General features: G+C 42.1%; 3 protein-coding genes across 7 annotated transcripts; 2 read left to right on the top strand and 1 right to left on the bottom strand.

The window, feature by feature from the left end:
• The first annotated feature begins 4,169 nt into the window (after positions 1-4,169).
• ttc9c (tetratricopeptide repeat domain 9C) lies at positions 4,170-15,636 on the top strand. 5 transcript variants are annotated; one of them, XM_077577370.1, is made up of 6 exons: positions 4,170-4,269; positions 4,941-5,265; positions 5,391-5,573; positions 5,738-5,818; positions 5,918-6,008; positions 12,266-15,636. In XM_077577370.1, exons 2-5 carry the CDS (start codon positions 4,962-4,964, stop codon positions 5,971-5,973), a joined length of 624 nt encoding a protein of 207 aa, XP_077433496.1. In that variant the 5' UTR covers positions 4,170-4,269; positions 4,941-4,961; the 3' UTR covers positions 5,974-6,008; positions 12,266-15,636. The 5 variants fall into 5 exon arrangements, with proteins under 5 accessions (XP_077433496.1, XP_077433499.1, XP_077433497.1 ...); XM_077577373.1 differs by lacking the exon at positions 5,918-6,008 and having other exon boundaries at positions 5,738-5,878; XM_077577371.1 differs by lacking the exon at positions 12,266-15,636 and having other exon boundaries at positions 5,918-6,684.
• LOC144058814 (uncharacterized) lies at positions 6,952-15,360 on the bottom strand. Its single transcript, XM_077577369.1, has 4 exons — positions 15,109-15,360; positions 10,782-11,001; positions 10,188-10,415; positions 6,952-10,113 (listed from the first exon to the last, which is right to left on the bottom strand). The coding sequence occupies exons 1-4, from the start codon at positions 15,358-15,360 to the stop codon at positions 7,613-7,615; spliced, it is 3,201 nt and encodes a 1,066-aa protein (XP_077433495.1). The 3' UTR covers positions 6,952-7,612.
• Positions 15,637-17,388: 1,752 nt separating the features above from the next.
• Positions 17,389-19,302, top strand: map1lc3cl (microtubule-associated protein 1 light chain 3 gamma, like). The gene is made up of 4 exons (XM_077577375.1): positions 17,389-17,529; positions 18,388-18,443; positions 18,513-18,619; positions 18,691-19,302. Exons 1-4 carry the CDS (start codon positions 17,469-17,471, stop codon positions 18,878-18,880), a joined length of 414 nt encoding a protein of 137 aa, XP_077433501.1. The 5' UTR covers positions 17,389-17,468; the 3' UTR covers positions 18,881-19,302.
• The last annotated feature ends 1,535 nt before the right edge of the window (positions 19,303-20,837 follow it).

The following is a 20,837-nucleotide window of genomic DNA, read 5'->3' as shown; positions in this document are numbered from 1 at the left end:
GTATATGGATTATGTTTGCACATGGAGATTATAAATAACACTGTGAACATCTTTAACATCCGTTTATGTCTGTTTCTTTACAACACCAAAATCCATCCATACAAAAAAAAAACACATGTTGACATTTCAGTTGAGGCTAAACAATGTTAAGTGAAACAAAATGAGTAGCCCCTTACAACCTCTTTACATAAACATTGAGGGGACTCGGGTAGGAGGCCGGCGGAAGTGGACATGGCTGCTTATTCTGACTACAATGTTAATCCTTTTTAATTGTCCCATCTGGAAGTCTGCTCCCCTGCGTAGCCCACCTGTTTATCAATAAATCAATATGGAGCCTGAAAAGATATTATCAAGATTTAGTATGGATAAATATGTTTCACAAGAACAACTGTTGGCCAATACTGAATCTTGAGAAAATGTTAACATGCCTACAAGAAGAAAAAAAATATGAATACACATTTTCTTGGGGGAAACTCTCTTCATAAGGCTTTAACAAAATTCTTGTTGATCATATTTACTGTAACTACAATTACAAAGGTCAGCACATTTGTGGAATTTAATCCCTAGTGAATGTGTGTGGAACAGCCTTATTATTTCTTAGAGGGGTCGGTGGGGGCTAGTGCTTCAATTTATAGAGGCCGTGTGGGAATAAGTCAGGACAAAGACTGGCTGCACACATTCAAAAATAATGTATTGCTACTAATACTAACTATAATTGCCTTCTAATCAGCACGTGGCTGATGTCGGAAAAACTGAACTTCCTACTCACTTCTTACAACAACAATAGCGAGTAATTACTGGACAATAAATAAATGAAAGAATAAATAAACAAATAAGTAAAATAAAAAGATATGTTGGTAAATAAATAAATGAAAGAATAAATAAATGAATGAATAAATAAATAAATTAAATAAATAAATAAATAAAATAAATAGGTAAATAAATAAATAAATAAATAAATAAATAAATAAATAGTTGGACTGTTAACCCGGAAAGGAATTTACTATACAGTATATCTCATTCTGACCCATTGCTGCATAGTGTTCCACAGGGTTCAATTTTGGGGCCCCTTCTGTTTTTATTGTACTTTTATTGTACTGTACACACACTGGTCAATGGGTCTGCTTAAAGGCACTTCAGGGGGTATACTTGAGATTTAAAAATATAGTTAGCATGTAGCATCAATGCAAAAATAAATATAATAAACAGCTTGATCACAGCAGTTGCCTCCCGACTACCAACAATTAAAAAATATTCCTCAGTGAAGCAAAAGCCCAAGTGTCTCACTAAACTGTCTCAAGAAATGAAAAAGACTCCGTTCAGTGAACCAATGAAAGAAATTATGTGTTTCCAGCCATTGAACAAATCAATGTCTTTGGCTCCTCTAGTGACTTGTTTTCCTTTTATGGGTGCCAACTCTGCTCCGGATTTTCAAACAGAATAAACAAACAAATATATAAAATGTTACTGCCTTAACACAGGCTGTAACTACAGCTTCAAATCCACAGCGATTTGGTGCGTCTTTATGTTTAAATGGGTCAGGTCTGGCCGACCACATCACGAGAGCCCTCTTAGAAAACACTTGAAAGAACCAAACAAAAGACAGAAACTGCTGGAGGTGCGATTGGGAGATGTGTTTGTGTTTGTGTGTGCATGAGCGTGCGTGTCCCACACGGGATCAGTGAACAATCTAACTTTGTACTGATATAAAACATTCCACAGTCACAATGTATCTTTCCCCAGGTGATAAATCGCAGAGAACATAAAGACAAAAAAAAAACCTTCACACTCACATTCACATATTTTGGTAATTTAGATTCTAAAGTGTACAGTGTGCAAAAAAAAAAAATAGGGGAAATGTATGCTGCTTCAGCAATGTGGTGTTTGACTATTAATAATTTATTCTTACCTTCAAAAAGAACATAACAAATACCAATGTTGAGAAGTTGACAGTGCTACGAACATACAAAGTACAGAGGATGGATCATAAGGGCCATGAGACACCTGTTCTAAGCTTTGAAGAGCAGATAAAAGCACACACTTGCTACATCACTGGTGTTTTCATGGCTTGTGAAGTCACAGCCTGACTCCCATCACGATTTTCTTTTCATCACACCCCAGATTGTAGGACATCTTTTGAGAGTGCCCCTTCGATTAGTTTTGCTGTGGTGACATGAAGCGTGTATACTTACTGTGTTCCTTTTGAATCACACTCTTGCTTAAATAATAAAAGTAGCTTTTATTTTCTTTAAACATAGAAGGTATGACTGGTTTGTTTTCCCATTGTACGTATATAACAAATACAAATGATGCCACCACGGATGATGGAAAAAAGGGATGCTACGACATCTAGTGGAGCTAGAGCAGAACTGCAACAACTAATAAAAAAAACAAACACACGTTTTACAAGTAGGCTACTTTTAAATTACAGCAGTAGAAAGATAATATTTTGTCTATAATTAATGTGATAACGTTATTATTTTTCATGTACAGTTAATATCTTTAAAAACACATTTTGCCACTGAAGATGACATCACGTGTGCTCAGGAAACAGCTAACGACCCATCATAGCTCAGTTTGCTAACGTCAAAATCACATGACCAAAGCCAGAAAACAGATGAGCCATGATTGATCGTTACCTGTTCCCTAATTGCACCCGTGATGTCATTTTCAGTCAACAGCAAGTGGCAAAAATGTGTTTTTAAAGGTCGTCATTGGACATGAATTTATGAAGTTATCACATTCATTCTAGACTAACTTTTTACTGCTGAAAATGGCTAAATGAGTCAGCTTCCCATGTGACAAGCTCACAATTAGCATTTTACGGGACGTTTACAAGCTGGTTGATTTCACAGTCAAATTAAGTTTTTTGTTTTCATGCCACGAGTTGGGAAGTTCCCATTTGATTTCAAAAGTAAACTATTTGTTTGAAATTGTTTTATTTTTGAAGTCCAGTTCATTTTCAACAGATGACTATGCCGTACGTGTTGTCCTACAGCTACGTTCACTAGAGGAGGTTTCGTTGTTGGATTGAGTGACTGACTGAGTTTACTGTACACTCCAGACTTGGGCCTAGCCTGGGCTGTCATGCCAATTACAATCAGCTCTTCATTTCCTTTGCCAATTAATTTGATTGTATTGTTATTTTTTCCCTCTCAGAAATGTACATTGTTTGCATTGCAACACAATCTCAAAATAATTCCAGAGCATGTTGTGTCATTAAAAAATGATACAAATTTTGTGTGACCGAAGGAGGGCTTTTACTCGCCAAGCCAATGAGAGACAGAAAATATGTGACAGTGATTGATCCGTTTCGTGGCAAATATGGAACGGGAAACAGTGGAGGGTTTTTTTGTTGCAATGATGATGACTGATGTAGTCTGGGTGCCGTCAACGCTCATGGGCTTGGGTAAGTTGTTGTTTGACATTCTCTGACAGTACAGTGTTTCTCTTTGTCCACATATTTACCAATTTATACACAGTAAAAAATGTCTCCCAAAATTTTTTTTAAAGTTCTTCTGATGTTGTTCACAACCAAATTATGACTATGTCCTTAACATGAAAACATAACTCTGCTGTCGTGAATACATGCTGTCTCTTTTAGGTGCATCAATGCGCGTGATCCTGGATTTATCATACGCACATTGTATTTGGATTTCGGCTACAGTATCCATCATCTAAACATTGCTGGGGGGGCTAATTTCTGTCGTCTACACAGATATTGTTCAGATAACCCTCATATTTGTTGGAATGGTAAGTGTCTCATGTCGTTATGACTGTACATACATTTGTGTTTAAAAAATCGAACTTTTTGCAGTGGACATGCATCCCCTTCCTGCTGATGAACCCCTATTCAGCTGACATCACTACGATCATATATCATATTTTTGAACATTTTTCTTTGAATTCATTTTCAGATTGCAAAACAAAGATCATTTAAATCCACTGCATTCTTGCTTTTTGCCACCAGAGGTCACTATAACCAAAGCTTCATTTGCCAATCAGTTGTGATTAGAACGTTTGCCACTTATGTTTTATTTTTTCTTTACGGAATAAAGCACTGTATGTTGAATATTATTGTTTTATTTTTATTTTTATTTTATATAATTATTTTTAATAAACCTGCAATTCCACGTGTGGCCTTTAGGTGTCAGTAGCAGGCGTGGAGCCGAGACTTTCACCTGATGACAAAACAAAGAAGAATGCGTGCAGCGGCGTTTGTATGACAGCTTTTCAAACTAGCTGTCAACTCGCTTTTTAAAAATTTAGGTGAGCATTTTCAAGCCGGCTTGAAACATAACTCTTTAAAGCACGTACATGTACAAACAGCCTGAGGGTATTTGTAGTTCCCGAACATTGTGTGTGAGGTCGTGTGTCTTCTGGCTAGCATGGTTAGCTTAGCTGTTATCGTCATGTTGTATACGAGTGTATTTGAATTATGATTTACCCGGGGCTCTTTTATGGGGATTTAATGATGTCTGTTGTCTATCGGCAGTGTCGTTTAACAATATGTTATTGTAGTTCCTTGTTTTTTTCCCAATGTTTGACTCAAGCAACTATTTGACGTATAAATTAGATACACCTGTGACGTTCTGGAACAGTGCTGTAAAGTGCTCGACTTAAATGCCAGTTTCCTCTTAGATACAATATTTTTTTAAGAATACTAGACTTCGAAATGCTCTCAAATGTGGCAAATAAGATTTGTCAATGTGCACATTTAAAATCGAATGGTTCTTAAGTATAATGTGATGTTTTAATTAATTTGGAGATGTTCAGTATTTGAAATGGAAACTGCAAAATATAAGTAACAAAAAAAATTATTCATGTCTTTATTCTTGTTATCATTAGGCTTGAACCACTAGTTCTTGTTTTGTTGAGACTTGAATATCATATAATTGTGTTTTTCTTAAGATGACAACAAGCATGTTATTTTATTTCAGCATACCAACTCTGCTTCAGAAATGCAGATTGACGACGACGAAGGAGCAGCAGCAGCAGCAGCATCATCTCCTCCTGCTTTAAAACCAGTCTGGGCTTTGCTGGAAGAAGCGGGGCAAATGAAGACTGAAGGGAACGCTTTCTATCGGGAAAAGAATATCCGCGCCGCCGTTGGCCGTTATCACCGTGCTCTTTTGATCCTTCGAAGCCTCGACTCTAAAGTGCAGTTGACTTTAAAAGGATTTGGTCCTGAGAGGCCACCTCTCACATCTGAACAAGAGACATTCTTGAGAAACACACAAGTGGACTGCTTCAACAATTTAGCTGGTATATTAATACATGACAAGAGTGCAAGTGTAACTGGATTTCAAATCATGTTTATTTTAACACACCCCTAATATAGTATGTAATCAAATGTGAGTGTATGAACAGCCAATGTTTGTCTTTTACAGCATGTTTGCTGCAGAAAGCGAGCGTGGACTACTCTCGTGTCCGTGAGTACAGCCTGCGAGTGTTGGAGCAGCGACCAGGTGATGCCAAAGCGCTGTACAGAGCTGGCGTGGCCACACTAGAGCTGGGAGATGCACAGACAGCCAAGCAGTACCTGACACAAGCCTGCATGATACAGCCTGATGGTAAATTTGTTTAATGTTGTTCTTCTGTAGTTTATTATTAGCTTTAGGGCATATGCAACAGTACTGAGGTGTAAATGACGTGATCAGCCACTGCTAAATGAACCGCTGCTAAGTGACAGGAAGTTAGTGATTTGCGGAACTCTTGGACCTTTTCTTTGTCACAGACGTCAACGTCAGGAGGTACCTGCAGAGGGTCAAGGAGAAGCTGAGCCATGAGTTAGTCCAGGAAAAAGCCATGTACCAAGGCATGTTTGCCTCCAGCACAAAGAGTAGCTCTGGAGAATAGATTAACCAGACTGACGCAGGTACTTCACTTTTCCTAATGATGCCTCATCCGAGAACAGAGACATTGTTCAAGCTGAGCAGATGGGGAAACCAACTAAAGAACGTTCTGAAATGAAAGCCTGAACCACTGATGTCTTATTTGTTTCTAAGGTGAGTGAGGGACAGCAGTAATTGTACACTAGAAATCACAATTTTGGACAGATATAGTCATGATATTGAAAGAGAAAAAGTGTTCAGACATTTGACAAAAAAATGAGGTTTTAGATGGAGGATTGAGACAAGAAATGGTGTTCCTTAGCAACAGTGGGAGCGCTTCTTGAACTCAGAAGATCAAACATGCTCACAGAGCTAACTCTGGAAGCAAAGAGACTATCAACTGTGCATTTTCAACCAGATTGTTTTGTTTCATAAATTCTAGTTTCTAGAATCTGATGTATGGGTTTGTACTATGGATGCACGACAACTATTGGACTAATATTGGGGGGGGAGTCACGTCACGTTCATTGGTCTGATATCAAGAAAACTGCGCCGAAAACAAAGGATGCTTCAAATACACCAACATTGGTCTGCTGCATGATGTAGTACATAAACATGTCATGGCCATCTGTGGGTTTGACTTGCCGGTAGTTAAACTAATGCATTTTAAATTTGGGTACTTGGATTAGAAAAATGGTTGAGGAATTTTTTTTCTACCTTGGGTGTGACCCTTTATTTTGTTTGCACCGACAGATAGGCAAGTCAAGCCAGCCATAACACACTGTTCATACGGCAATACGCCAACAACGCACTGCAAAGTCCAACTTCAAAATAAAAGCCTTTCAGCACATGGCCGCATGTTCCCTTAATCATTGTTGTAGTCGACTTGTCTCCAGCTAACAGATTACTTTTCAAAGGTTGAGACTGGACAGACTTCTGGTGCTGATTTGAGAACCACAGCAATTTTTTTTATGTGCATCCCTGTGTTTGGAGTATACAATAATATCAATTATCGGTTGTCAATATTAATTTGGAGAAGCAGGAAGTTATTGGTATTGGTGAAAACAAAAGTTATCGTGCATCCCTAGTTTGTGCTGTATTTATGACACAGTGGGTGTTTAGTTTCAGGTTTATTTTATTCATTGAGAAGTTGCACTTAGTCTCACTCAACAATTCTTTCAAAAATCCTGAGCACATTCAAGAAAGAAAAAAAAAAAGTTTGGTTTTGGTCAACATTTTGGCCAGTATGATTGTACTTCAGAGGCAAGATTACCAATAGTAAAAAAAAAAAAAAAAAAATCTCACAATATCTCATCACTGAACATGTCACAAAGCAGCATGCAGAAGAATGTATATGAATAAATTCATTCTTATAAGTTTTACAGCATTCAAGTTGCTGATGATATGAGTATGTTCACTGTCTTTTTACAATCACTGTAGCTACTTTTACCCAGATTAGTGCTATACTGTACTAGACTTCACAGAAACACACACAATATGTTTATATGGGGCTTTGCATCATCAGCTCACATTCATTCTTGTAGACTTTTTGCACTCTTTAAATAAGAGATGCAGTGCAGTCATTGTGTTCCCCAGCCCTCTATTAAGGCTGCAAGAAGACCCTTTGGGAGTAATACATTTTATGGATCAATCATGTGCCTGAGAGGAACTCACCAGCTAATGTGTGGTTGTTCGCAGAACATGTATTGAGTATCTCCAGTCCTAAAACAATACTTTGTTCAAATGTTACAACATAAACACACCAAGCAGCTGAAAAGTCACTTTTTTGATGGTTTCTGTTTGAGACTTAACGATCTCATGGAGCCAAAAACTCGCCTTCCCAAGTCCCTCAGGGATCGAGAACGTTGGAGCGGCAGTCTGGGCGGTGGAGATGGAGAAAAAGAGGGAGAGGAAAGAGGAGAGAGTGAGTGACAGCTGCTCTCGAAGCTCTGAGAGCAGGAGAGGTTGAAGAGGCTCGCGGTGGATGAGAGGTGCTTGTCGTCGTTTGCGCTCAGCATTATGTCACCCTCGTCCCTGCCCGCACAGCTGGCGCTTTGCCCCACATCGAATGAGGAAACCCAATTTGACTGTCTTGTGGGCTCGTCTTGGTTGCAAGGCACCAGCAAGCCCTGAGACTCGCTCCTAAACAAAGCCCTCCTGGACATCCTGACACTTGAGCTCCGCTTCTCTCCGCCCTCCTCCCCGCCGTTCTTTGAGAAAATAGGCGAGCGTTCTACCTTTGGCCACTTGTCATAGGCGCCGGACGCTGCCTTCACCCGTCTCTGTCCCCCCCTCCAGCTTCCGCCTATGTTCCTTGTCCACCCGTAGCCATACTCCGCCCTATCAATCTCCTCCCGCTCGCTTGGAGTGTTCTTTCCCCATAGGCGCCCCTCAAAGGCTCTGCTAAGTTTGTTGGAGGTCTTGCTCCGTGATCGGGTCTCCTCATCCTCATACCAAGCAGAGCCATAGTTCTCCCTCTTGGTGTAGCTGCTCACAGTCGCTGCCCTGATCAGCGTGTGAGACGCATGCTTGCCTCTGTAGAGCCCGTCCCCCTCCGCCCTATTCCATCCCCCGCCAGACCCGTGTCCTCCCCCGCTGTGTCGGAGGGACCCACTCCTTGGATGGATGCCACTATACTCCACGGGGGACGTGTTGGTGCTGACACGGGGCAGCGAACACTGGAAAGGGGCATCTCTTCGGAAAACTGAAAGCGGGGTAGCTCCCATCGGAGAGGGTTGGAGAGGACGTGGAGGAGAGTGGGCTCTTTGCATGGGGCGGGAGGTAGGAGACGAGGCTGTGGACGAGGGCAGGTCTGACGAGGAAGGGATCTGTTGGTATTTGCTGTGTGAGGAGTAGACCGGAGAAGGCGCATGGATGGACTGGTAAGGGTGGATCGGGCTGTTTGAGTGTGAGAGGGGAGGGGTGAGACTGGACTGGGACTGCGGAGAATGGGTGACGCTGAGAGAGAGCTGGATTGGTTTCTGAGGGTTTAGGTCTTTCAGTTTTATGTAGTCATGTGGTAGCTCTTTGTGGGTTGTCAGGAGACCTTTATGCTTCTTCAACTCACTGGCTGCTTCCGCCTGGAAGCTGTCAATGTCCAGTTCTACCCCTTGCTCCATCAGCCCGACCACAACGGCCCTCGACAAGCCAGAGACACGGGAGATTTCCCCCACCATGGGGGAGTCCTCAATCAGCTTGGGACTGGAGCTGGACTCCTGTATCAAGCTGCTGCGCTGGGATACCGTAGCTGATCCAAAACTGTTGCCAAACAGTGAGGTACCAGCCTCTGGTGGCGGTCCAGCACTCCAGTCCAAAGAGCGGGAGAAGGCTGCTGATCCAAATCCAGAAGAGGCTGCAGGACCCGTAGTGACCTCCAGGGAACTGCGGTGGTTCAGGGAAGTAGGACATGTAGAAATTCGAGGCCGTGCTCGAAGCGCTGGGCCAGGGGTTGACGAGGGTTGTGTCGGCACTGCAGCACCTGAACCTGCAGAGTCATCCCCCAGATTAACATTTTGGGTTTTCTCAACAATTCCCTTGTTGGAGTTTAAACCAGGAGCAAGGTTCAAGTTAAGGTTGAGATGCAAGTTGATGTTCAAATCCTCTCCGGTCGCAGAGGGAAGGCTACCCAGATTGATCGAATTCCTAATGGCTTTTTTCCCAGTAGCACTGAGACTCACTCTAGCGGAGTTACCCAGTAGTGATTTACACGGTGTAACACTGCCCCCCGGCAGCGTGGAAGGTGTACTGCGGCTTTCAAAGGCAGACAGAGACTGGGTGGAACCATGACTTTTACCAGGCGTGCTAAGGCCTCTGTGTGTGACCGGAAAATGCGCAAGATCAGGGATGGAGAGGTTTATCCGATGGTGGTATTGATGAGCTAGCCGGGAGATGTACTGCTCCAGCTTGGTCAAAGATGCTGGGTTTATGGCATTCTGACGTTGGAGAGGGAGACTTGTGCCACTGATGGTTTTTGTTGGCTCATCCGCTTGGTTCCCTTCAGGATCTGGAGAAGGAGACCGTGCTTGGGTCTGAGAGGTAAAAAGGGGACTCTGGAGGGCAACGGCATGCAGTGGACTTGGATACGGGTAAACCTCTTTTGTCCTACGGGATATGAGGTCTTCGCAGTAGCACGGGTCCAACTGGGGTTGTTGTGCGTGGGAGAAGACGGAGAACGGTGACACACGGTCAAGCTTTAGAAGCGAAGAAATCAATGAGTGGTTGAGGCCTGGGCAGAGGTCAGACAGAAAGCCAAGACCAGACACTTCTGGGTCACTTGAGACTGTAGAACAAAAGAACATTTTATTACAATAACTCTCAACTACGTTTCATTTTCCACTATAATCTGCATCTCACCTGACATTAACTGCTCCTGGGTTGACTCAGAATCCTTGCGTTGATCGTGCAGTCCTGGTTGTTGCACCACACAGTCTGACCATAAGGTGTCAGTGTTGCCCACTGACCCAGGGACCTGTTCCCAAAGCTTTAAGGGTCTATTCGCCTGTACCAGTCCTCCCTGGGCAGCATCACTGGACACTGAGTAGCATGAGTCTGACAGAGAGCTCCCACTCACTGAATAGAAACCTTCAAAGAAAAACATCAGGCATGTGCAATACGTAGCATGAAGATAATGTTGGCGATGGGGAGTTAATACGGTCATAAATGACAAGCAACACATCTAGTTTGGATCCACCTAACTGGACTCCTCAGAATTAAAACAAGGTCAGTACAAGTGTGAAGGTATCTTCAAATGTAGACCTTTTGAGGCAGTGCAAGAGTTGTGAACAACTCCAACTTGTGAGAGGAATGTTTGCCAGGAAAGGTTGAAAAGTTGAGTGAGTCACACAAAGTGCAAGTAAACAAAAGTAGAAGGAAAAAAAAGGCCTGTTAATGTTTAGAACGACGTCTTACACAAGACATTCGCACACTTCTGTTGGCATGTCTTTTTACCTGAGCTTGGTCTCGAATCACTATCCAGGTGGACGGCGCCACTGGGGTCGGGCGTGGGTGGGGACAGCAGGTCAGACGGGGCGTCCCACGACAGAGTGGACCAGCGGGAGTTACTCCCCCCGCCCAGTGAAGAATGTACCGTCCCATCGCCAGAGTTACTGCAGGAGTTGTCTGGGTTACTCTGACTTGACAGGCCTATTGTGTCAGAGGGGGAGGGAGCCTGAAATGAAAACAGTACAAAACAGGTGTTGGCTGAGTGATCGCGTGACTGAACACACTATCAAAACGAAAGACAAATGACATCATTTTCGGTGTTTGCTCTGACGACATCACTCCTTGAACACACATTTCGCAAACGAGGCTTCATCCCCTTGCAACAGGACTGACAATCACTCCATGTCAGCAAAGTGCATCCATTTCCTAGATTAGCAAGGGCATGGAGTAACCCCCAACAACCACCAACCCCCCCCCCCCCCCCCCCCGCCCCCACCCTTCAATTATTCTCCAAATCCCCCCCCTACCCACCCCACAACCAATCTCTGCATGAGGCAAGAGAAAGCCTGTGAGCTCTACTGATCAAGTAAACAATACAGGTAGTGACTCACTGCTGTGATGACAGGAGACAGGAGGGGGGGGGGGGGGGGGTATTGAGGAGATAATGGCAGAAGACAGATGACGTAACAAAGACCGAGGAGCAGAAGAGAAGGGGGGATGAAGAGGATGAAAAGATCTGGGTATGAGGAAAGGGCTTCAGATTCAAACTGCTGTCCGTCTCCACCTGTCACCTTGGAGATCAGGAAAGCAGTGGGGGGGGGGGGGGCGACTGGAGTGACTCATTGAGTGATTAAAGGAAGGGATGTAAAAGGAGGGGGGGCAAGCGGTTGCTGGGGCAAGGGAGAAGGGCATCTCAGATGACCTCACCACCACCCGTTACCACCACTCTCCTCTAACTCCCCTTGACAAATAATCCCCCCTCTCCCTACCGGCTCCCATAATATCCTCTCAGCCTGCTGCCCCCGACCAAGCGCAGCGCTAAACTCCTCTCGCTTTCTCCTCCCACACACGAGCAGCGAGCGTCTCACTCAAACTGCACTTTTCACTCTAATTTCTATTTCGAGATTCCGCACACGTGTCCCCTTGCATGCATAAAACCTGGATCTGTCTTGACCATCTTCATTGCGCATATAATGTTGCATAAAGGCGCAGTCGGTGCATGATCGAATCATGGGAGCGTAAGTGTGGGTGGTGGAGGGTGCTGTTGTGAGCCAGCGATGTAATCTGATATTCTTTCATGTGAGCACGGGAACAATGAGAAACAACACACATCGGTAGACGGCATGCAGCCGAACAGTGTGGGGACGTGTCTTGTCGAGCACTATTTATTGTTCGTGCATTATTCATTTTTGAATGTTAAACATACGCCCACGTCGTGCCTCTGCAAAAAACATTCAATCAGGTGGACGACTTCTTTTATTGTGTTTCAGCTCCTGAGGCAACAAGCGGGAGACAAAGGCCCGTCTCAATCCGCAAGTCGGACTAATGGATCCATGTAAGGTGATGCTTCCCGACACTCAACCTCATTTTCAAGAGTGTGCACAAACACACACGGCAAGTGCATCCATCTTTCTTTGACATGCTCCTTGAAATTAAATGAAAGATAAATCATGCCATGTTGCACACCAATAACATTTCCTAAATAGTAAAAAGCGTTATTTTCCGTCAACTGTATTTACGGCAAAGTGACATTGTGAATTTTGTGAACACGTTTGATTTGGTTCAAGAAGTCTATTATAGAGTTTTATGCATCAATTGGATAAATATTCATTTCAAATAGAATGTTTATTTGCTTCTACATTTGACCCCGTATGGCCTTAATCCGTGCTTGCTTGTTTTGGCATTAGTAAGCAGAAAAGGTGATCACATTTCAAGCAACATGATGAAAACTATAAAATTAAAATCATTGACTTCTTAAGTTTTTATAATCATTGGTCTACACTAAATTCTGTAGAGTACATTTTACTCTATAGTCTATTTCGTCTCAAACTGTCTCCCAACCTGAAGTTGTGGGTTTGTTCCTCAACCCTTGACTAACTTTATTATTATTTTTAAATAAACTAGTAAAGTTTAGTCAAAATCTCTCCTTGCAAAATGTACTGAGAATTTCTGAGTATATTTTTTTTAACTCATTCACTGCCATTGACGGATACAGACGTCAACAATTAATTTGAACTATTTCTAATAGTTTAAAAATGTTTCCGCTTTTGTTAAGAGTATTAAAACCTAGAAAAAAAAATACTGTACATTTAGAACAGATATAAAAAATTGTGATTAATCTTGAGTCAGGCGATTATATTTTTTAATCGCATGACTTCACTAGTTAACTCATGATTAATCACTAATTTTAGATCTGTTCTAAATGTACAATTAAAAACATTCTAGGTCTTCATACTCTTAACAAAAGTGAAAAAAAGTTAAAACTAATAGAAATAGTTCAAATGAATTTGTGACGTCTATAACCGTCAATGGCAGTGAATGAGTTAAAAGGTGTTTTCACACGATAGGTAAATTCTCTTGTACACACTAAAAGTAAGAGTAAAATGTCATTACTGTTTAAATCTGATGGATGGAGAGTTAGCTGGAAGTCGGAACCAAATGCCATCAAAAAGTGAGATGTTACTAATATTGAAGACATTTCTCTACATAATAGTCAATATCATAAAGGTAAAAGGACTTGGGTCACAAAGGCCATTTCAGACTCAAACGACCATTTTGTAGAATCTGGTCTCTGTATGACAGGGCAGAGTACGTGCACGCAAACATGACACGGCTCAGCCTAATTTTCTTCTGTAAAGTAAAATTGTTAATAAGAGGCAGACTAACAAAGTTTCAACTTGCCAGTGAGCCTCTATTAGGAAAAACAACTTATATAATTCCAAAGCAGTGAGTCATACAGTCGAATGTGTTCGAGCAAGAGCCCATGTGTAAAGAGATCATTAAATTGTACGTCGTTCCATCTACACGCATCTACATGTTGGACCTCATTACTGTTTACGCGGGCGGCGGAGGGCAGGGCGCCGACTATCTTTCTGAGGTGAGGATGAGTAATGCCACCCTGTCCTCTCTGCGGGGCATCGCAGCATCAAATGCTTGGAGGGGACAACCGAGGAGACGTTAGCGGGTGGGCGGTGTGGAAAGGCAGCATTTCCACCGAGATGCCCTCGCTCAGATGCCTCAGAGAAGTCATTTGTGTGTCCGCCTTTCTCCTTGTTTTCAAAACATTTGTGCTCTAAACATGTCTGTCCTTTTTTGTAACGGTTGTAATCAAGCCGTACTTTAATGAGAATTTACTAAAGTGGCAAAACATTCTTGCTAGTATGAATGTTCACTTCCCTTGACTTTTTAGTGACCACGCCCCTTTGCTGTGCACTCTACTTCATATTTCAAGAAAGCAATGTGCATTAATACATTCACTAGAGCAAATGTAGTTCACGTTCACAAATAATGTACAATATATCACTGTAGGCCACAGCTCGGGGCAGGAACATTGTGTCCTTCTGGATTATATGTCAACCCACATTTTCCAATGAGAGCATAATATGATCTGGGCACGGGTCACAATTAGGTAACCTGCCATATACTCTCATTTTGTCTTTATGCGGATAATAATGATCACGTTTTATTTTGGTGGTAGCTTGGCGTGGTTAGAGAACTAACTGCATCTTTGCGCCATCATGAAAAAAGAGATTGTGAATCCTGTGAGGAAAATGAAATTGTCACAGTAGCAAAAATTCCCATAGACAAAACGGACTAAATAGAAAAAGAGAAGTAATTAATCACTGCAGTGATATTTGTACATTACTGGAGTGGGCAGTATATTGAATTATGATAATACATATGTAAGTAACTGCTCAAATGTACATTGTATCTTAAAAAATATGTATAGGACAGGGCTATGAATATGAACAACATAAACGGTGTATAATATATAAGTTGATACCAACAAGTCCTGCTAGCCTTTCTGACAACCATATTGTGAAATCTGTGAGTCTTGTTTTTAAATCAGGTAGTGCATGTGTACCTAATGAAGTGTCTGATATGCCAAAGTGACCTTTGCAGCTGATGGAACAGCTCCAAATGGTCGCACTGTAAATAAAAGCTGCGCCAGGCTAGTGCTGATCGACACAGCCTCACATCTATGACATGAAAGCCTTTTGTCAATCAACGTGGTGGGTTCGAGGCGACGGGTGGAGGGTTACCACCGTTACCAGCACCACCGTTTTAATCCACTGTGATGCGACATGCCTACTTGGAGATCCGTGCTACTGACCTGTTGCCTGCGGGTTGTCGCAGCGTTCCCCCCGGCATCCTGGTGGGCTTCACTCACGTCCGCCGGCCCCGGCTCCGGCTCGGCCGCGTCGGTTCGATGCTCCCGAGCCGCGTCCATCATCTCGAGGTGTTTGCACCGCAGCAGCTCCAGCTCCAGGACCCCGGCCAGCGTCGCCCTGAGGCGCTCCCCGATGCGGACGCGCTCGGTGCCCGACCAGAGCGAGCTGACGCAGCCGCGGCGGCCGGCGGCCATCGTCGCTCTCGCCGCTGGCCAAGTTGGCGAGCAAAGGGCTGACGGATGCTTACGGCGACGGTCCTCCTATCGGGTAACGCATCCGGTCGAGGGATCGCATTGCAACATAACAGCCGCTTATTATAACGCAGTTACGTACGTTCAGCCCAATAGTGGAGCATTTCAGCGAGTAAATGCGCCGTGACCGGATCCACGAGTGACCTCCCGTTGCCACTTATTTGTGCGGATAACGAGCGGGAGTCGCCATGGTGCCAAGCAGGCTGCAGTACTTCCAAATGAGACAATGCAACACACGCGCAACGTGGGAAGCGGCGCCGAGGGGGGCGGGGCCAACGGGTTTTTGCCGCGCTGCTATTGGCTCGCAAGTTTTTTCGAATAGACGGGTGGGAAGAAGGAAATAACGTCGCGTTCAACTTGGTGCGTACAGGCTAGTCCATAAAAAAAAAAAAAGTCGCATTCCTGGAGAATTCCCATAGAGATAGTGTGTCTTAACAAGTGACCTCATCACGGGGGTCTGTTTTATGTTGTCAGGGTGCTTTGTGTCTTTAGGTGACGTTTTTAGTGGACTCTATTTGATGTGACATGCGTGAACTGCAATTGAGAACATGTACACACAAAATCCCAAGCTCCAAAATCTGTTTTCTTTAATGCATAGGGAAATACATTTTGATATATTTTATATAACAGTACTTTTTGATATATTGGGCAGCACTTTTTTTTAACCAATCATGACACTTTTTTTTTTTTTAAAGCATTTCTCAACTTTCCCAGTTTTTTTGGCCCCAGTCCTAGCGTTTTGGTAACGTGTTGCAGACATAAATTTCAAAATGAATTAATGTTTTAGAATAAATAAAAACAATACAGATGATCACTTACAACATTAAAAATTGTTTTTTATTTGTATTCAAATCAATATAGCTGAACAAGCCCCCCATGACAATAATAAGCAATTTTACAGCCTCATTTTGACACCAGCATCGTCAATACTTTTGATTGTTGTTTGATTAATAACGATAAAGTCAAGTTCTGAATTCCTTTTCCGGTGAAAAAACAAGATTTGATACATTTAGTCATTGGCAAGTACCATCATTTGACCACGAGATGGCGAACTTCTTCATCAAAATGTAGTAATCTGCCCTTTGACCTGTGGTGCAGGGACCATCTCGAGTCAAAGGGGACCAGTGCTGTAAAGTGACTTCATTGATTTTACAACAAATGGCTACAATTAATTAAATCTGTATTATATTCACATTTATTTGGAGAAAAAAAGTGTTAGAATGTAAAGTCACATTAACAACAGTTACACTTGCAAAGACTTTGTGAAAGTTTAGAATTTGTCAAGCTGGGTCTAAAATAATTCATCTTCATAGTAAATATTTCGATACTGCATGTCACGTTTATAAATAGTCATACATTTAGAATTGTTTTCTTCATTTTACTGAAAATGCTGTCTTGCACTCCCTGGAGTTCTCTGGTGCCCCCTAGTGCCAGCAGTGCTCAATAACTATTACCTTTTTTTCAAATAACCAATCCCAATTTCCATATAACAAATAGTTTGTTGTAAAATGACTGCATTTTAGCTACCACACAAACAGCATTGTGACATAGTGGTTAGCACCCGTGCCTCACAGTTCTGTGGTTCTGTGTCCGAGGGGGAGCTCATGCCACTACTACTTCTCTGACAGTCTGATTTAATGTTCACTTTGCACTTCCCATGTTATGTAAGCAGCGGCTATCGAACCGAGGTCAAGTTGTCAAACTGGGACAATCAAATGATAAAGATGTCACCAGGAGTTCTGCCATGAGTGGCTTGACCTCATTTGCATTCCTTTCCCTGGCCTTTGTGCCCCCCTCCTGACAGCCCACATGACTGCGAGAATGCTAAGTCAGGTAACCAGTACGTGTGAAGCCACTAGCGAGGACCACACTTTATTTGTATTTTTTGGGGGGGGGAGGCAGACTCCTCCCCGCTCGCTGGTCTATAAATCCCCCTCGACGGCCGCCTTGTGTCGGGGTTTGTAACTTCCACCGGAGGGGACGTCAACGTCAGCCACGAGTCACCGATCGCACCGCAGGTCCCGGCAAACCACCCCAAGCAAGCAACCAAGATGGCGCCCTTTGAGAAATCCATGGAGATGATGATGCCCTTTAAGCAGAGGAAGTGCTTGGGTGAGTGATGGAAAATGGAGACAGTCGTATAGTGAGTTGTGTATATATTTTTTTAATTGTTAGTTTTAATAGTTTTTTATTTATTCGTTTATTTGTTTTATTCTTTGGAACATGCTTAATGTTAGTTATTAGGTGTGGGTTTTTTTTTTTTGCAATATGGCATTTAAAAAAAAAGACAAAATGAAAAGCATTTACATTATAACTAGTTTGAGTGTTATTAACATTAAATGTAGTTTCAGTTTGTTGTCGTTTTTTTTTTAGAGCGCCCTTTATTTAATGTTAACAAAACGATTTTAGATTTTTTGTTGTAGTGATTTCATTTGTGTTAACTAATAATCAGACAGGACTATCTTTGATAATGAGGTCTTTAACTCATTCTCTGCCATTGACGGCTATAGACGTCAAAAATTCATTTGAACTATATTAGTTTCACATTTTTTCCCACTTTTGTTAAGAGTATGAAAACCTAGAATTTTTTTCTTGTGTATTTATAACAGATATAACATTTGTGATTAATTTTAAAAAAAAATTAACTGTCTGATGCCCCTCATTTTTATATATATATATTTTTATTAGGGGCATTAGGCGATTACAATTTTTAATCGTAATAAATCACATGACTTCACTAGTTAACTCAAGATTAATCACAAATTTTATATCTTCTAAATGTGCAATAGATGTTTTTCTAGGTTTTCATACTCTTGTTAACAAAAATGTAAAGCTAATAGTTCAAATTCATTTTGGACGTCTGTAGCCGTCAATGGCAGTGAATGAGTTAATTTGAACTCTAATAGCGACACGGATATAAAAAAAAAAGACAAAAATTAATCTCTAACAACCAATGTCTTTTCTGCCTAGAAACAAGAAAAGACGAAGTGTGCAGCATTCGCTCCAAATTCCCCAACAAACTGCCGGTGAGTTTCTTCTCCTGTGTGTCTTTTGTCTCAACTTGTCCTCCAGCTGTTGACGGTTTTGTCCTCTAGGTTATTGTGGAACGTTACATCCGTGAAAAGACTCTCCCCCTACTGGACAAAACAAAGTTTCTGGTTCCCTTTGAGCTCACTTTGGGTCAGTTCCTCTGCCTGCTCAGGTAAAATGATCTCACCTCAAAAGTTTCACTTCCGCCCTCGTTTGCGCGTCTCATTCTGCCCGTCCTCTCAGGAACAAAATTGACCTGGAATCGACCCAGGCGCTCTTCCTGCTAGTGGCCGAGAAAAGCATGTCCTGCATGTCCTCCAGCATGGGGGAGGTCTACTCCCACTACAGAGACCTCGACGGTTTCCTCTACATCACCTACGCCTCGCAGGAAATGTTCGGAGCGCCCCGACCGGCGATGAGGCCGCCGTGCTGAGCCTGCGGGAACCTCCCGAGCAACTCGGGAGGTCCATTTTGTGGACATTTGAAACATGAGAGCTGCTTCGCGCGGCGTTAGTCCCACACAAACCTTCTGTCATGGGGAGAGATTCAACTTGATGCTGATCTCAAACAGGAAGAAGAGAAAAAAAAGTCAAGAAAGAAAATTCACCAAATGTCCATCGGTTGGGGTCTCATTGACATTTTGCGGGAGGAGTGCAATGCAGACAAAGGAAGGCGCTACTGGTGGCGCTCAAACAGGCTGCTAATCACTCCCTCGAGGCACTTATTCCTCCTCCCTCGCATCACTTCTTCCTTCCTCCACAATGTGAATTTGTGTCCCAGACTTTTTGTCGCAAGGACTATTGAGGCACTGTGACGTGTTTCGGTCTTCAAAAAGAAATAAACGTCCTTTTAATACATTGACTTGGTGTGATGTTTTTCAATGGCGCCTCCAGATATGTTTATGTAAAGGTTGAACGGAGTTCAAGACAAACAGTAAACAAAATGTCAATTGTAACTGGTTGCCGGGCAGATTTTTGCCAGAGCCCCGCACAGTACCCACCCACTCAAAAATTCCCTTAAAAAAATGCTGTGGGGGTCTATTTGTGATTTCGACTGGTGGCCAGCCAATTGCAAGGTACATGCAGTGGATATAAAAAGTCTACACACCCCCGTTCAGATTCTTGGTATCTGTGATTAACTAATTCACTGCCATTGACGGCTATAGATGTCAAAAATTCATTTGAACTATATTAGTTTCGCATTTTTTCCCACTTTTGTTAACAAGAGTATGAAAACTGGAATGTTTTTTTATTGTACATTTATAACATATTAAATTTAATATTAATTACAATTTTAAAAATGTAATCATCTGACGCCCCTAATTTTTTTTATAATCTTTTCTTTCTTTTTTAATTAGGGGCATTAGGTGATCAGATTTTTAAATTATAATTAATCACATGACTTCACTAGTTAACTCAAGATTAATCACAAATTTTACATCTGTTCTAAATGTACAATACATTTTTTCTAGGTTTTCATACTCTTGTTAAAAAAAAGTGGAAAAAAATGTGAAACTAATAGTTCAAATTCATTTTTGACGTCTATAGCCGTCAATGGCAGGGAATGAGTAAAAAAAAATGAACACAAGAAATTATTTCAAAACTACCATTCAAATGGCTCAAATCTATTAAAAAAAAAGGAAAGTAAAAATAAACTGAAAGTATGTGGTTGCAAAAGTGTGCACCCCCTAAAAGTAATTTGACGCTTTTGTTCAAGTACTGACTTCTATTTTGAGCTGTTTATATAATAAACTTCCAAAAATGTCAACCTTGGTCTCATCAGGTTATAACAAAAAATTAATTTGATGTTATTTTATAGTTAATCAAAAAAAATCTCACAGGAGTGTTGCCAATTTAAGATCACTGTAGGATTACACACTCATTAATGAGTGTCACATTTAGAGGCTATTTGTCCTCCCCCCCATCTGCATGTACACAATGAATCGTTTACACACAGGTGGCCAATTCCTCACCTCTCCTCTGAGAACCTGCACTATGCACATTATTAGTTACATAAGTTGAAGCCTACAAGGTTCAACATGTCACAACTTTTTTTATTTTTTATTTTTTATAGATTCTGCAGAGGTGACGGGAACAAAGAAACAGGAGGAGGAGGTGAAACAAGGTGAGCCTGTGAATCCACAAACAAGACCCAAAAAGGAAGGAGGTGGGGAAAATTGGGATGGTGGCGGGGGTGGTGGTCTTCCTGACGGAAGAAGACAGGAAAAGGGAAAGGATGTACAAGAGAGATAGACTGTACAGTAGGTTTTAACGGCAGTCTATGTAAACACACAGGGAGGGAGCACAAGCACACACACATCAAATCATGCCTCGGCCCACTTCGCATCGCCGTGGACATTCCGGCAGCTTTGTGCTAATTCAGAAGCAGGT

The sequence above is a fragment of the Vanacampus margaritifer genome, chromosome 10 (assembly GCF_051991255.1).
Source record: "Vanacampus margaritifer isolate UIUO_Vmar chromosome 10, RoL_Vmar_1.0, whole genome shotgun sequence".
Lineage (NCBI taxonomy): Eukaryota > Metazoa > Chordata > Actinopteri > Syngnathiformes > Syngnathidae > Vanacampus > Vanacampus margaritifer.
Note: the sequence above shows the minus strand (reverse complement) of the source record. Positions and strands in the feature narration are given on the sequence as shown.

What these genes read in the sequence shown, in the direction of transcription:
- ttc9c (XM_077577370.1), top strand. Translation starts at nt 4,962, where the DNA reads ATGCAGATTGACGACGACGAAGGAGCAGCAGCAGCAGCAGCATCATCT. An exon ending in CTGCTTCAACAATTTAGCTG is followed by an intron (nt 5,266 to 5,390) that starts GTATATTAATAC and finishes TGTCTTTTACAG; the next exon opens with CATGTTTGCTGCAGAAAGCG. An exon ending in CTGCATGATACAGCCTGATG is followed by an intron (nt 5,574 to 5,737) that starts GTAAATTTGTTT and finishes TCTTTGTCACAG; the next exon opens with ACGTCAACGTCAGGAGGTAC.
- LOC144058814 (XM_077577369.1), bottom strand. Translation starts at nt 15,360, where the DNA reads ATGGCCGCCGGCCGCCGCGGCTGCGTCAGCTCGCTCTGGTCGGGCACC. An exon ending in TGATTCGAGACCAAGCTCAG is followed by an intron (nt 10,416 to 10,781) that starts GTAAAAAGACAT and finishes TTTTCTTTGAAG; the next exon opens with GTTTCTATTCAGTGAGTGGG. An exon ending in CCAGGAGCAGTTAATGTCAG is followed by an intron (nt 10,114 to 10,187) that starts GTGAGATGCAGA and finishes TTTGTTCTACAG; the next exon opens with TCTCAAGTGACCCAGAAGTG.
- map1lc3cl (XM_077577375.1), top strand. Translation starts at nt 17,469, where the DNA reads ATGGCGCCCTTTGAGAAATCCATGGAGATGATGATGCCCTTTAAGCAG. An exon ending in AATTCCCCAACAAACTGCCG is followed by an intron (nt 18,444 to 18,512) that starts GTGAGTTTCTTC and finishes TTTGTCCTCTAG; the next exon opens with GTTATTGTGGAACGTTACAT. An exon ending in CAGTTCCTCTGCCTGCTCAG is followed by an intron (nt 18,620 to 18,690) that starts GTAAAATGATCT and finishes CCGTCCTCTCAG; the next exon opens with GAACAAAATTGACCTGGAAT.